The following is a 17156-nucleotide window of genomic DNA, read 5'->3' on the forward strand; positions in this document are numbered from 1 at the left end:
GATCGGCATGCTCATCATTGCCCTAACAACTGCCTCATCTGCGTCCGAAAACTTGATTCGCGCTTTCAGAGCAAGAAAAAAAAGAGAAAAAAAAAGCATTCCATTCAGTGGTCCTCGACAACGTGTGCTTATCGCAAGAGAGCAATGCTGCAAATACGGTTCGCTACGGTCCACTAAATGATAGGTGGAAATTCTTTCGTGTTGCAGCATTTCACAATTAGGAAGATATCGAATTCTAAACCGCAATCCATGAATTGCAGTGCGTCAGCTTTGCGAAGCCGTCAAAGCTCCCTGTGCATGTAACTCGACGTCGCTGTCATTATCTATCGAAGCCTACGCATTTCCTGAGCGGCTGTCATTTGGCAATGTGCCTGTGAAGGGGCAATCTCTGCAAGCAGCCCAACCTGATCGTCGTCACGGAGCGTCAGCTAATTGTTGCAAGCAGCCAAAGCCCGGCGACTTTCGTGGTAACGGCGTCTACTGTTGCTTTCCGATTGCCTCGTGATGGTGTATTATGCGGAAGCGAAGGCACAGCATAAGGGGCGAAGTCCAGCGAGGTGGTGCGACAAAATGGGCGAACAATTCGACCGTTCCCATTGGCCGGGATAAATTTACAAATTTGAGCTCATTCTAATATTTTACGATTGTCATATGAAGTTTTACGAAAAAAAAAGATTCTGTTTGTGAGAGATTGAAATCTTGAAGGATGAGGCGGTACCAGATTGCGAGAAGGGAAAATGTACGCAAAAAAGCAATTGCGACGGTACCAGCGCCGCTCTTCTGTGGCAGCGCAGGACGCCGGTCAACAGAGGGCTGCTGGGTCAGGGCAAGTTTATTCAGACAAGTTCCTTAAGTACTAGGGGAAATCGGCTACAGCAGAGTCGCTGCAAAAGTTGGCGCACTTGAAAAACAATGCGTTGCTTGTCAGTCATTGCTGTTCCTTGTTCGCTGCTGCTTGTGTACTGCGTCTAAAAGCAAATCATCTTTTTAGTAAAGTTCAGGAATGGGACTCCTGCACCAATAGCGCCATTTTGCTACAATTGCAAATTCCTTCTTCAAATTGCGCCAAGCACCACAAATTGACCGACATTGCGCCACGCTGTGCAACAGCGGCTTGGGCATGTGTGCTCCAACATTGGGCGCGAAGCGAGCAGATTCGTTCTCCGAAAAAGAGTGCAGCAGGTGTGCACGCGGCCACTACCGGCTGTCGTCGCTGCTTTCGGAACGGCCAGGGCGGCTGTGGTTAGAGTTTACTAGAATACGCTTGAGGGGGCCTAGCGGAGCGGTGCTCCCAAAATGAGGAGCAAAACAACAAAAGTAGGCTGAGATGCCACCGGTGCTAGCCCGTGAAGTCTTGAAGCGTGCTCGCGGTCACAACAAGATCTTTAGCTCGGAGGTAAAGTGGCACAACTTCTACTTTCCTCAGTGTCAAGGGGTACGCCATAAGGACGCCGTGTTCTCCGCTATTCTAACGAAGATCGGAGACGGCCGGGCATTGGAACCGCAAGAGATCGAGCTAATCCAGAGTCTGTTTGTGTCGGTGGATCGGGCAGGCTCTCGCTGCACTCGGGGCGGTGCGCATTTTCTACTCAAGGAGGTGGACGCGTACAACTCCGATGAAGGCCTGCAGGGAGTCCACGACGAACTGGTGTGCGATTCGTACGTCGACTACAAGTCGAGTCAGGAAAGCAAACGTGCTCAAGTTAAGGTGGCCGCCATGACGCAAATGGAGACGGACAACTTGCCCCGTGTGATTCGGCTAGTCAGGGGCAAACCCTACATGCTCACGACTAACACTGACATCAAGCATGGCCTGGTGAACGGTGCGGTCGGGATGCTTCATGAAATAGAGTATAAAGAGGGCAACACAAATGACATGGTGCGCTTGTAGTTAAACTTTGACCGAAACAATGGCGGTCTGGTGCATCTGAAAGCCAAGCCACTCGTTCAAGCGGCGTGTAAATAGGCGCGGAGTGCGCATCATGTCAGATTGGGTGCCCATTGAACAGCGAACGTGCACGGTGATACTTGACCGCAAGACGGTGCTTGCGTTCGTCGCAAGCAGTTTCCCGTCGTGCAAGCGAGTGTAGTCACTGTACACAAGTGCTAACTCCTCCATCGTCTACGAGTATACCATAAGAATCACCATCAAAAGCTCGTCTATGTCGCTTTCAGTAGGTGCACGGACTTGGAGAGGATGCATCTGACCAAAGTGAAGGGGGACTTTACGTTCCACCATGGAAAAGGCCATGTGGACAGGCGGCTCTACGTGCACCACCTGCAGACGGTAGAAAATGTCTGCGTCGGCGACGGACCACACGACTTTGGCCTGGCCGTGCTGAACGCACGGTCCCTGTGCCTCACGACGGCCGTGCTGATCAGGGGCACGATTGGAGATCTTTGTTCGTTTCGCGTTCTGTTCGGTTGCTGCGACGTTTTTTGAGAACGGGATGGAGAGAGCAGCCAATCGGCAAGTGGTAAACCATTCCGTAGCCGCAGCCGCCGTTTGGATCCAATCCACGAGACGTGCCATGCGAACCCGGTCTCATACAGAGTGGAGGATCACTCGAACTTCCCATCTCTCGTCGAGTTCTGCTCCTAGCAGACGACGTACTCGTAATCAAAATGACCTCCGGGAGCGTGTCGTCATTTTGGCGTCACCAAAACGACGAACTCCCCGGACGTTTGTCGTCCGGGGAGTTCGCCGCTTGGCGGTTGGCTGCTCTCTCCCTCCCACTGTCACAAATTTAGCATACTGCCACTTTGTGACGCTGGAGCAACTGAACAGAACGCGAAACGAACAAAGGTCTCCGATCGCGCCCCAGGCTGCAACTATTGTGCTTGTCGGAGACGTGGACGGACGTGCTCTTACAAGTGGATGGCTATACCGGACTCGCCTGCAATAAGACCGTCGACTCCCGTTCCAGAGGTGTTGCCGTCTACGCGCGGAACGATTTCATTGGTGTAGTCGAGCGATACGAGATGCCGGTGGCGAACGATGCCACCGTCTCCGCTTGCGCCGACGCCTGTGCCGTCAAGGTGCGCGATGGTCTGGCGGTCGCAGTCTTGTACGTTTCACCCACGACCCCTAAGAGAGACATTGAAGCATTCATGATAGACTTCTTTTAATGGGTTATGTTCGACGACAAAGCGTCTATCGTAGTGACGGGTGACTTCAAAGTTGACATTGCACGCCCGGATGGAAAGTGGTTCACTTGGTTTATGCTCGAGCGCTTCGGGTTGACGTGTGTTAAGGAACCGACGGTACCAACTACAACACATCGGATGTGTTTAGACGTCGTGTTTATGAAGAACGTGCCTACCGTTGCCGTACACCCTATGGCGGTGTCCCCCGTTCCCTGTTCTCCATGCTCGTACTAGTTCGCAACCTTCGAGCCGCCCTCGTTCGCTTGCTACCCGTCCGCTTTTCTTGCACCGGCTTCGTACATCACCCGCAGTCCGACCACTTCTGACATCATATGGTTTGCACGAGGTCAGGTGAGTCAAAAGGGGCCTTTATTAAACGAAACACACTCTTATATACATACTATCAAAGGGGGCGTTACAACCAACTGAGTGCGCGCGTGCATGACAGGGCATTGCGTCACAGTGGGAACAGAAGTTGAAGCTCTCATGTATAAACTGCTGAATTTCTGAAGTACTGTCGGGCGCCAGGCCAGCATCCGACAGCTGCGCGGTCTTCGCTACCACCCAGGTCGACCACCTGACCTAACGCGTTGACCCACGGACCTTTATATCGGCCGTTCCTGGACTTCATCCAGGAAACAAAGCTACATATTTTTATTTAATTTTAGCCGTAGGGCATACTGGCGCTAAAACAAACAGGATGTATAGCATAACTCAGTAACTCAAGGAGGCTAGGTGACAATTTGTCACCATCCCGTTTCAAAGGGGGTGCCGTTAAATCATCGTATTAATTCGCTTTATTCGACACCTATTGTCGAATAAAGTTGTACCTACCTACCTACCAATTAACACTCATCATCACCCTTAAAGCTGTATATGCCCCGTTGCTCGCCACTTCCACGTCGGTGCTCGCTTTCTCCTATGCGTCGCCGTACCGAGTCAACTGAGTAGGAAAACCTATGGCCGCAGTTCCCAAGGCACGAACTGCGTCCCCATCACAAAGCACAAGTCCTCCAGTCTTCGTCATTGGAATGTCTGTAGAAGGAGTCATCGCCCTTGCACTTGTCAATACAGGAGTCGCCGTCTACGTCAAGAGTGCGAAAATATGTCGGTTTTCGCGAATTTCTGACGCCTTCGTCGGACCTGTTTCTTGGAACGGCGAGCGCGCAAACATAACTCCTCTGGCTGCCTGTGCTGCTCGACTCGTCATTAAAGGACTTCATTGAGTTCCTCATGCTCTGTTCGTGTTCCCATGATATCATTTTAGGCTGGGACTTCGTTGCTAAGCACACCGCCGGTAGCGACTGTTGCCGCGCCCAACTCGAACTTATTGTGCTTCGCGACGTAGAGCTTGTCGACACCGGTCCTCGTTGTGATAGACTGCTTTTATCTGACGACATTGCTATTCCTCCGTGTTATTCCGTTTTGTGCCTGTGTCATGTGCCGCTATTTTTGTTGATAATGTGCTTCTTGAGAACTCTGACTTACTTATGCGCCGCATATGTACTGTGCCACCCTTTGCTTTCCCTACTCCTCACACTGCACTCACGAAGATGCTCGTAACCAAAGTATTTACATGGCCCCTAAGTTTATTTGATGTTCAACGCATCAGTCGCGTTCAGCCCGTCTACAGACTTTGAATTTTCGACGTTCCTGCTGCTTCCACTTCGGCGACTCCGTGGTAGACAAGTCGCTTCTCGACGCTTTCCACCATTCCGTCGACAACCAAGCGTCTCCAGAACGAAGCCAGCTTGTAGCCCTCCTTTAGAAGTTTCGTGCTTCCTTCGCCAGCCATACTTCTAGTTTCGGTGTCTAAAACAACTGTTTATAATATACAGCTTCTCAGTTCACTCGACGGCTTTACATGCGCGGATAAAATCTAGTAGATATTGACACGTATACATGTTTATCTTTCACCGGTGGTTGCTTTCCGCCGGCTAACCAATGTTAAACGTTATCGCTCGGCGCAGGTCGCGCCTGCATCGGAAGCTTCTCGAACGTTATCGATGCTTCTATCCGCAGTCTGTGGTCACCGACACTCATGTGATCTGATTGTATGAGCGACGCGAATTGTCTATAACTTTCTGGAAGACACGGGGGCACCAGGGATTAATCTGGAACCTTCGATGACTCACGTATAAAAGCTGACGCGTTTCGCCGCAGATGAGATTTCGACGATCGCCGGCTGTATTCACCGCTATCGTTGTGCTTTGAGTGTAGCTTTTCTTTTGGGGGCACAGGTTCGCCCACTAAAAAGTTCGTTTCGTCATACACAGTTTTACGACTGTTCACTTCAGCGTCACTACTACGTGACAATATCACCCAGCAGCTTTTCTACAACTTTGTACGTGCCTTTCTTCAAAAATGAGAACTTATGCTCGATTCCCTTTGATATGCCAGCGATGTTTTTCTAGATCAATCATGTTCCATTCCACTTGGAAATTTCATTATTCGTGCACCCCCTTTTTAAGCCTCCATAAAGTGCACAAAATACCACAAAAGGTGCGCCTATACCTGTTCCACCTTTTGCCTACAAATAAAGGCAGCAGTTTGACGTATTGCGTAGCCGAAGGTTGGCTCGCATTCATTCTCCCAATGAAAACGCGCCTGCTATTTCTCTCCGGATGCTGAGCGACAGTTTTGCTCATGATAGTTTCGCATCTTACATTTACACCTTTTCGGCAGCATGGCTTCTTTCAATAGCACCTCGAAAGCACACGTAAGCATATGATCAGGGAAGTCAATATCTCATAGAGCAAGTTAAAGGAGTGTTCGTTATATATGTTAGCTACTTATTCTTGTCAGCAGCCGCTCGCGGCCAACCAACCACAGCATTAGTTGTTCTGGTTCGTCGGCAAACCACAACAACCAGAAGGCCAATATAAAGCTGCATAATTTCGACACTTGATGCGAACCACCTGTTCACAGCCCCATTTACATGTGATATAATTAGAACTGATCACCACATTCGCAATTATGCACATTTAACTATGAACCTCACCTCCCACAATGCATAACATTAACTTTATTCTATGGCTAAATATTAGGCATGGTGTGCAACTGTTGCACTGTTTTCTACCGAGCATATAAAACAGGTTTAAACTAAAAATGACAGATTGCATCTCTACTCCAATAAACTTATGAAGTTTCGAAGGCGGCTTCTGGTGCTTGTTTCTGTATTTCCTAATCAAAAATATTAATCATGTGCATATTCTAATACTTGTTGTGTGAGTTCTACCCTATTATATTGCGGTCTTTGTCACCTGGGTGTCATATAGCTAATAAAACTTCTAAGATTTTTTTTTTCTCTATTATCCTCACCACTTTCATTGTGTACAGATGTGGTGAAATAAACAAAATAACGTAAAAATGCGTAAGCGTCTCAGCCACCTGGCCCCCTTGTAAGAGTACTTTCCTGCCTCACCTTTTGTTGTGTCGACGTTGACTGTCTTGAGGCATGCTGCATAGTTTTTCTTGGTTTCCAATTTAGTCGATGCATCTTGTTCCTGCGCTTCGCAGGGTCTCCCGGGTCTCCCCGGCAGCCCTGGTCCAGATGGGAAGGAGGGCCAGCCGGGCACAGCTGGATCACCGGGACCACCGGGGCCTCACGGCGAGCGTGGAGAGAGAGGATTTCCTGGAGAGAGGGGCCGAGCTGGGCTTCCAGGACCGCAGGGTGTGCGCGGTGAAGCTGGACCACCGGGTAATGACGGCGCCAGGGTAAGTGCCTTGCTTCCCAAAAACAAACACTAAAAATAAGGTTTCACGGAATGAGATAAATGAGACATAAAGAGAAATACAATATTATCAAACAGAACATTGAAGTATTGAACGTAATATCACGGATAGTTGGCTGAGCTTGTTACTCTATTTAGTGCCGCTGCCGAGCAAAGCTCATAGACGAGTAGGAAGATGATCGATGCAGAAGGAAACGTCAAGCAGTGCAGCAGTCGTTACTAGAAAATAAACAGGATACCTATATTTTGGCGCAGTCTGACACTTCACAATTATGCGGGTGACCATCACAGTATCTCTTCCGTAATGTGATGTCTCTTGGCCGACCACTGCTAAGAAGATAGAAACGTAGCGATGTATCGCCCGGAAAAATGTCAGCAGCATGCACCCCCTTTTTGGACTTTCTCGTAGACTAATCATATGTAACTCTCCAAAAAACCAAGTACAAATAATTAGTGAAAATGACTTTAACGGCGGAAGATTTCGAACAGTGGCTTGGTTAGTGTCACTTGCTGACGATAAACTTCTAGAATCATCACGAGTTCGATTCTTTCTTTATTAATTATTTATTTCCCATTTAATATCTAATAGCATCATTTATTTTTATTATTTATTTATTACTTCATAGTATGTCTAAAAACGCCCATCGCCAAGTCCTTTCCAGGCCTCATACAACCTTACAGCTGCCTCTAGGTTCCTTTCGGCACGTCTGCACAGAACCATAACCATCGTATAACTTGACCACCGGCGTCAGTCTGCGACGAGTTTTGGCAGGGGTAATCGGCGACAGCAACTCCTTCTCGATTAACGATACCTTCAGTTACAACAAAGGGCAATTTATAAAGCGTCTGAAGTTGGTTGACAGACAACCAAAAAAAAAACGAATAAAAAGTATCTTGTGGCACCTGAGGATACCGAAGGAGACTGCTTATTTGGTTGAATCAGCAATGCGTTTTATTTATGTTAAAATATGTTACGTTGTCTTCCTTGGGAGAGTGTTCCCAGGACAAAGAGTACAAAGGAAGAATAGCTGAAATGCATTTCCCACCAAACAAATCTATAGTCTACAATACATGCACGCCTTTCTAGGACTGACTGGACATTTTCCATAAATTATAGACGCCATCGCATAGCTCGAGCGTGAAAACTCATCTTAGGAAAGCAGCTCTGCCTTTTGTTGTTACTTACTAGCCTTCTTTAGAGCGAATAGCTTTGTTTGCCTCTTTTGTTCGTGTTCGTCGTTGGCTGTCGCCCGGTGGATTTGCGATACAAAGGCATTGATCAAAAGCATGCGTGATCTCCCAAAACAGAGTTACGGGGTGCGTTCGTCGCTGAACGACCGCATCATATGTCTTTTAGACGTTATGTGCTCATTCGCATGAGCTTTAATGTGTGTGAAGGTTACGATGTGACGGTAGAGCACTCGCAAAGAAAACCTGCGGTCACCCGCTCGTTCGCTGGCTGGCTTAGTCGTCGTTCGTTTAATCGTTCGCACGCTCGTCTAGTGGTTCGCTTGCTTGTTCGTTCAACTATTCGTTCGTACAGCCACTATGTCTCTGTGACGCACTTGCTGTAGGACACTAAGGCTGGTGCGTTCGTGCCCTCTGCCAGCCTTTGAGCGTCATAACTGATACGCGCCGCGAATTTCAGCGGCAAGGACGGCACGGATAATTGAGGTTACTGAGGGTTTGCTGCAGGCCAGAATGTTGTGCTATTTTAGTTGTGCTATTATTCACAACCATTCGCAACAAGATCTTGCGACACGTGCTTGACAAAAGTAGCGCACGCGATACATTCGGAATCGTCATGGCACGGCGTTAGCGCTCGTTTAGATAGTTAAAAAATGACGCAGTTTCACCCGAAAGGCGAAGCATCAATTGCGACAGCAAATTAGTAGAGTGCTATACGGAGTTAGGAAAGTAGTTTTATTAGCATTATAAACTTGTACATGCAGCAGCACCAGCAACGCGCAGAACTGTTGTCGACGCCATCGGCGTTTTGCCCGCGTTCGCACCGAAAGCGCGCGGCGTTGGTGACTGTTGCCGGTGCCTCTGGGGGCGGCTCGGTGGTTTTCGACAAGACCAGAACGGGGCACTAGTCGAGCAGCGTCTGAAGTCTTTACCACCTTCTCACCTCGCAACGTTTCTATATAATTACGCATTTGGTGCCGCAGCTAAACGTCGCCTCCCCTCCCTCCCTTCCCTCCATGGCCTTTCGCATGGCGGAAGAAGTCGCGTTTGCTCTTCATCTAAATGGTGATTGCAAAGGAGGAAAGAGACGCTTAATTCTGCAGCCCTTCAGGGAGCACGGCGCAGAACGCGCGTTTGCTCTTCGCCGTGCGTTCGCTCCCCGTGAAAGTGCGCGTCGCTCGCGCGCTTTCACTCGCACATATGGCATACGGCTCGCGGTGACGATTTCATCGCCATTTACGTCATACGGAACCTCACGGCGACGGTCAGTATGTAGAGTAAGCCCTTGTAGATCCTCCCAAATTCGCCTACCTTTGGGGTCTCTGTAGGTATATCCCCATTCCTCGTGAGCCGCGTTGAAGTCTCCCATAATGATGAGCGGTCTCCCAGCTGCGGCTTTGAGTGCTTTGCGGAATAAAGTAATGAATTTAATTTTCTTCTGCCTGGGTGTGCTGTACACATTCAGCAGGAATATCTCTATTTTTCTTTCCTGTGATAGCCTCTACTTCGCTTGGGGAGACATCATGGACTATGGTTGCAATGTTTCGCTTTACGAAGGCGGCGACTCGGCATTTATGCCCCTTGCCGCTGTCAAAGCTTTGGCAACCTTACCCGTTTCCTGCAAGACTATGGCTACGGGTGCCCTCCTGTTGTAGCTCGAGGTATTGTTGCAGCAAAGCTCTCTTCCTTTGGTACCCCCTACAATTCCACTGCCAGAATGTGGAGGCATTTTTCTTATCCGAACGTTTATCCATTTCTATTAAGAATCGCTTCTATTGCCCCGATTTTATCGCACAGCCTAGCTATTGTCGTGCCTAAGGTATCCATCGATGCACTCAGGGCGTCTATCTTGCAAGACTGTTGGTTGACTTGTGCCTGTAATAGCGCAATTGTTCCTCCATTCTGTAGCTGTCCTGTTTTCATAGTTTCGTTCTCCTTGTCCATTTTTGTCAGCCACGTTTCAATTTTCTTTTGCCAGCTCGCCAGCGGGTCGGTCTCCCCCGCCTATGCGTCCCTATACGCGCACAGGCAACAGTATAACCAGGGACACTGCACCCGACCTCACGATAACCCATATGGCGGGAACAGTAACGTGGAGAAGCACAGGTCAAAATCTAGGCAGCGACCACTTTATTATTTCGCTCACGCTAGGAAAAGGCGTCAAGACTCGCCTCATCAAACAGCCGAAATTAACGGAGTGGGATAAATTCAGAGAAATAAGAAAGCAGGCCTCACTGCCGGACGATATCTACAATATCGACGAGTGGACACACCTTAAAACGCACATAGGGCAAGCGACTACAACTATAGAGGATGAGGACGCACCCCCAGCGCTAGACAGCAAACTGCTGAACATGTGGAGCAGAAAGAGTAACCTGGAGAAAAGACTCAAGGGACAAAGATGGAACAGGAATCATCATCATCATCATCATCATCAGCCTATATTTATGTCCACTGCAGGACGAAGTCCTCTCCCTGCGATCTCCAATTACCCCTGTCTTGCGCTAGCGTATTCCAACTTGCGCCTGCGAATTTCCTAACCTCATCATCCCACCTGACTTTCTGCCGTACTCGACTGCGCTTCCCTTCTCTTGGTATCCATTCTGTAGCCCTAATGGTCCACCGGTTATCCATCCTACGCATTACATGGCCTGCCCAGCTCCATTTCTTCCGCTTAATGTCAACTAGAATATCGTCTACCCCCGTTTGTTCTCTGATCCACACCGCTCTCTTCCTGTCTCTTAACGTTACTCATAAGATTTTTCGTTCCATCGCTCTTTGTGCGGTCCTTAACTTGTTCTCGAGCTTCTTTGTTAACCTCCAAGTTTCTGCCCCATATGTTAGCACCGGTAGAATGCAATGATTGTACACTTTTCTTTTCAACGACAGTGGTAAGCTCCCAGTCAGGATTTAGCAATGCCTGCCGTATGCACTCCAACCCAATTTTATTCTTCTGTAAATTTCTTTCTCATGATCAGGGTCCCCTGTGAGTAATTGACCTAGATAAACATATTCCTTTACAGACTCTAGAGGCTGACTGGCGATCCTGAATCCTTGTTCCCTTGCCAGGCTATTGAACATCATCTTTGTCTTCTGCATATTCATCTTCAACCCAATTCTTGCACTTTCTCGATGAAGGTCCTCAATCATTTGTTGTAATTCATCTTCATTGTTGCTCAATAGGAGAATGTCATCTGCAAACAGAAGGTTGCTGAGATATTCGCCGTCGATCCTCACTCCTAATCCTTCCCAGTCTAAGAGCGTGAATACTTATTCTAAGCATGCAGTGAATAGCATTGGAGAGATTGTTTCTCCTTGCCTGACCCCTTTCTTGATAGGTATCTTTCTACTTTTCTTGTGGAGAACCAAGGTAGTTGTGGAATCCTTGTAGATATTTGCTAAGATATTCACGTATGCCTCCTCTACTCTACTCCTCTACTCCTGAACAGGAATATCAGGCGCGAATTAGCCAGACTCAATAAAGAAATCGAAACATATGTGATTAAGCTCAACGAGCAGAATTGGTACAGCAAGTGCGATGAGATGCAAGCCAATATGAGTCTCTCCAAAACCTGGAGCCTTCTCAGACATCTCATCGACCCTAGTAAATCAAAAATGCAGGCTAGTACAAACCAGGTGAAAGCGAGGCATGGTTTCGTTGGTACAGATGACGAGCTCATTAGCGAGCTCCAGGAGACATATCTTGGAAAAACAGAGAGCGAGGTGTTTAAGGACTACGAGGGACCTCCCAACCCAGATTTCGATGCCCCCATCACCTGGACAGAGGTTAGAGCAGAGATTAATAACCTCAGAAAGAGATCGGCCCCGGATCCGGATGGGATAACGAACACAGCTCTCAGGAATCTAGACGATGAGTCTATCATCGCACTAACCAAATACATGAACCAGGTGTGGGACACAGGAGAACTCCCAAAGACATGGAAACAAGCGGACGTATTCTTTATTCCAAAGCCAGGCAAAGTACCCAGCTTGAAGAACATGCGACCAATTTCCCTCACCTCGTGTGTAGGCAAATTGATGGAGCATGTTACTCAGACGAGACTGACCAGGTACATGGAGGAGAACGATCACTGACCGCATGAAATGGTTGGATTCAGGCCGGGGCTCAGTACACAAGATGTCATGCTCAGACTTAAGAATGATATCCTAGACCGATATGACTCAACTGACACCAGGGCGATCCTAGGCCTCGACCTCACCAAGGCATTTGACAACGTTAGCCACAAGGCTATCTTGGCAGGCCTCGAAGAGGTAGGTGTGGGTCATAGGGCATATACATACGTCAAAGACTTTCTGTCACAGAGGGAGGCGAATATAAAATTTCTGGATGTAAAGTCCCCTCCCATCACACTGGGGAGCAAGGGGACTCCTCAAGGGTCGGTGCTATCACCCTTCCTATTCAACATAGTGATGAGGGGTCTCCCGGCGGAACTCAATAAGATTAAATCGATAAAATTTAGCAAGTACGCGGATAATATCAACATCTGGGTTAACAGTGGGAGTGACGCAGCCATCGAACTTAAACTACAGATAGCGGCAAATATGGTGGAAGAGTATGCGGCCCGCAGAGGCTTGTCGTGCTCGCCACAGAAATCGGAGCTATTAATCATTGAGCCAAAACATCAAAGGAGACATGCTGGGAGCAGCAGACCAATCAATGTATCCATAAACGGAAAGGAGGTTCCCAAGGTGGAAGAAATCAGAATTCTGGGCATGTATATCCAGAGAAATGGATACAACCTCACGACAATGAAAAAGTTAGAAGGATACGCGGCGCAAATCACGGGGATCTTTAGGAGAGTTGCACTCAAAGGCAGGGGCCTCAAAGAGAACAGCCTCCTCAGGCTCATGCAAGCCTTTATTACTAGTCGAATAGCGTATGCCACACCGTATCTTGTTTTTAAACAAGAAGAAAAAGACAAAATAGATGCGATCATTAGGAAGAGCGTTAAGAGAGCCCTAGGACTCCCAGACTCGACCTCGACAGACCTTCTTCTCAAAATGTGGGTTCACAACACGCTAGTTGAGCTCACTGAGGCAGTACGAGTATCTCAGTTGGAAAGATTAGGCCAGTCCAAAACAGGGAGAATAATCATGGAATGGGTAGGAATCCAATGTGACAGGGGTGCCCCGACTGGCAAGAAGGACATACCGTTGGACGTGCGTAAACGCTTCCGAATTGCTCCCCTACCTAAAAATATGCACCCTATCTACAACAAAGAGAGGAGAGCTCACAGGGCTAAAGCTCTAGTAAATAAACTTAAAAACACGCCGGCGCATAAAGTAGCGTACGTGGACGCCGCTTGCGGCAGAGACGTGGCTGCGGTATCGACGGTGGTAGATGGCGACGGGTGCGTTCAGATAGCGTGCTCCACGTGCACGGGGGACGCCTGTACAGCCGAGGAGGTGGCAGTGGCGCTTGCTTGTGCGGGTACAAAAGCGGGAGTTATATTATGCGATAGCAAATTAGCTGTCCGAAATTTTAGCAAAGGGCGAATCTCGGAAGAGGCCCTCAAAATTATACTCAAAAACCCTCCTATTAGGGACATAACTTTTGTTTGGGTTCCGGCCCATGAAGAAGTCGCAGGTAACGAAGCCGCTCACGAGCTCGCCCGAGCACTCTACCACCGGGCAACTCTAGAGCAGCCAGTTCCAGGGATCAAAGGTAGCATCATCACGTACAGGGAAATTGTAGATCATTACAAAGCCGAAAGAAAAATCTCTCCGCCTCCCCATCGGTCTCTCTCTCTGGAGGACGCTCGCATTTGGCGGCGCCTCCAGGCAAACAATTATACATCACCATATTGGATCTACTTAACTCAGACGAGGGACTATAACGACGCCCTCTGCAAAATTTGTAAGGAGAAAGGTACGTTAGACCATGTAATATGGGAGTGTGCTGGTTCCCCAGGGGCCAAGGAAAACATTGACAGTAGAGAAGCCTGGGAGGCCTTGCTCCAGAGTCGAGCAATCCGCCTGGCCATTGAGGCCGTGAAGACTCACCGTCCTCAACGCGCGGGGACTGCTTCGTCCTCCCCCCCTTACCTACGTGTAGATGAAGAGGCGGGCACCCCATCTCGGTGGAATAATAAAGTTTTCAATCAATCAATCACGGCGACGGCTACGCCAACGGCAGAAATCCGCTTTGAGTGTCCATATAATTGCTATCGCAATAAAACAGTTATCAGAACCGAAAAAAGAAGCTGCCGTCACTGAATTAGTGTATATATAAGCTTTAGTAAAGAAATCTTATGTTGTACACGAAGTTACTCGGAGCTAGAACGCCAACGCGAACCCCTAAAGTGCACCGCGTTGCTATACGTGCATTCACTCTGCGAAAGATCGTCTGCTACGCTGAAGCGTTGTAGGCGGCGCCACGGTCGAGGAGGGTGCGCAAAAGAGAGCAGAAACGAGGAGGAGTGAAGGCGGAGGAGTTTCCCCTGAAACTTCGTTTCAGGGGTTTTAAGGCTTGCTGCATATGCACGCACCGTCGCGGCAGGCAAACGTATGACACCTGGTAACCTCCGGGCTGCGGCTAGAGTGCACTAGAATGGGGGAGTTGGTCCAGCGGATGACTAGGCGAGCGCCTAGGGGGATGCAAAGAATGTTAAAATTATGGCGGCGCTTCCGTCGCCTTATCCTGAAGCTCTGGCTGTTTCGGCAGCGCCCAATGATTGAGTCGAACTCAGGGCTGCGTAGCTCTCGTCTGCTCGAGCCACCGTTGTTGCTGCACCGCTTGCATCACTTCCGTCGCTTTTTTTTCCACTTTTTTGACTACAGGTAGGTGGGGAATAAAATTACTGTTTCCACCACCGAGTATCAAAAATGTATGCACCAGATTGAAGCTCCGTGAAAAGCTCCATGCAGCTACGGCAGGGTCTGCGATGCGGCATGCGTCCGGCCGACACGCGAGGCCGCTGATTCAGGTGAAGGCGACGGTAGCGCCACCAACTTTTCAGTAAAAAAAGCCTAACCGGAGGGCCCGCGCTGGTGGACCAACTCCCCCAATATAGTAGGCCTCGCGTGGTATCGCTGTCATTGCTTCGCGCTTCGAGCGAAGCAATAAATCGACCTGTATTGGTAAATGTACAATTAAGCTGTCACTGCTTCTTAAAATAAACGTCTCGCTTTCATGTCATGACTAGTTACTCTGAAGAGTGATCTACCAATTTTTGCTGGGCTTCAGGGGAGCTGGTAGTACACAGCGCGAGAAGAAACGCGGGGACGAATGGCAGGCAAGCGCTTGTTCGTGTCTGCTGTTCGTCCCCTCGTTTCTTCTCGCGTTGTGTATTACGAGTAGCAATAACTAACTAGCCCAGTCAGTCACCCTAATTTAAGGAAGCACATGACACGCTTTTGGTTGTAAGAGAATTATGCCTCTTGAGCTGGTCCATAAAGAGCACAATGAAGCCAATGTGACGTATGGTTGACCCTATATTGAATAGCAACTTGCTCCTCTGTCATGAGATTACATATCAAGCGCATTAGTTGCAATTTGCACGTAAGGACATAGGCCAGCTTGAGAAGTAGCTTTATTGCTTCCAGAAGCATGTACAATATTCTGTGTTTGCAGTATGAATGAGTGCACTGATTATATGCTCCGTGTAAACTGATGTAGATCGGTCAAATGGACGGCCGTGTTCGTTGGCGGTTCACCGAAACTGTGGTCACTTTTGTTAATGTAGCGGCACTCTTGGTAGTCTCGGTAGTGCGTACACTAAGCAATTCCTCTTCGATCTTCGAATTAAAGGAAACTTAGCACGAACAGAAAGTTTGTGCAGACTTATGCAGTAGTAAATGCGTAGGATTTAGTGTCGCTCATGTAAATTTCGAATTGGACGAACTTACCGACAAAACTAAGAAAGAAATCGACGCTTCCTGCGTTACCTTGGCTTACATTCAAGATCCAAGACCACTTATGATTGCTGCTATTTTACTTCTATGAGGAAGGAAGTTTTGACCTACTAGCATTAGATATAATTACAGTGTGTGCACAGCCTGTTATGTCAAAAACCATCTTTTTCGCTGGAATCAGGTGCCGTTATTTGTAGGGAATTGTCGCGGGTGTTCAGGTAAGATAACATTGCTGCGCAGTCGGTACGTATGGCGATTGCATGAATATGAATCAATCTCCACTCGAGCGCTGTTTACAATAGCCTAAAATTACTATTCGGAAAAGCAGCCGTAGCAGCATTTTAGGCTGAGCCAAAAAGTTCCCAAGAGATTTGCTCACGGGAAGGCAAGTTTTCTACGCAATCAGCTACAAAATATTCTTGATATATGTAGGAAAAGCAGCTATATTGCCTGCAAGAGGGGAAAAAACGCTTTAAATAGGAGTGCTTAAAACGGACACCACTGTACACTAAATACCCCAAGGCAACACTTTCAGCCAAAGCAGGCAGCCAGAATTGCTTCGTAAATACAGTTGCAAGAAAACATAGTGAGTTGTGACAAGAGATTAATTGCGATGTTCGGGAACTTCCCCATTTTGCGGTATGTATCTAACCTATTTCGCCCATCCACCAAAGCTGCTGTCTTCTTCCACTATAGCTAAATGTCGGCGGCTGGCATGCCGACCAGACAACATGCACCACTCGAATAACTGGCCATGTGCCACTGAGGCAGTGCTCGACTTCGGCACTGGACAAGTGGTATGTGCCGATTCTGCGCCAGTCCCCTGAAATAATGTGCCAATATGACACACTTGGTATTTAGCCCTAATTGTAATGAAGGGATAGAGCCCCATCCGCAACAGACACTTCGAGTGCGGCCGCTTGATGGAGAGCCATTGCAACAAAGTTGCGGCCAGGATGCTCATGGTACTTTGGAGTTTCAAAGCGGGTGCAGTGATTACATACTGTGTCAGAGCATCACTGCACATTGTGCTTGGCAGGGGCATTGCCACTTCGTGTGACTGCGGTGGCAACATGATGCGTCGCTACATTCTTTAATGCTAATCTCATGAACATCCACGTTTATTGGGACATTGTTTCTGTCGGAATTGTTTGGGCATTTCATTCACGTAAATGTCGCAAAGCGAACCATGCATGCAGACATTCAGCAAGT

At 48.3% G+C, this 17156-nt stretch overlaps 1 protein-coding gene across 1 annotated transcript in view; it reads left to right on the top strand.

Moving 5' to 3' along the window:
• Positions 1 to 17156, top strand: part of LOC119455318 (collagen alpha-1(I) chain) — a 694093-nt gene that overhangs the window by 519834 nt on the left and 157103 nt on the right. Inside the window, exon 28 of the mRNA XM_037716715.2 lies at positions 6667 to 6864. Coding sequence (XP_037572643.2) covers positions 6667 to 6864 — 198 coding nt within the window. The remainder of the gene's footprint in view (positions 1 to 6666; positions 6865 to 17156) is intronic.

Source organism: Dermacentor silvarum, chromosome 6 (assembly GCF_013339745.2).
Source record: "Dermacentor silvarum isolate Dsil-2018 chromosome 6, BIME_Dsil_1.4, whole genome shotgun sequence".
NCBI lineage: Eukaryota > Metazoa > Arthropoda > Arachnida > Ixodida > Ixodidae > Dermacentor > Dermacentor silvarum.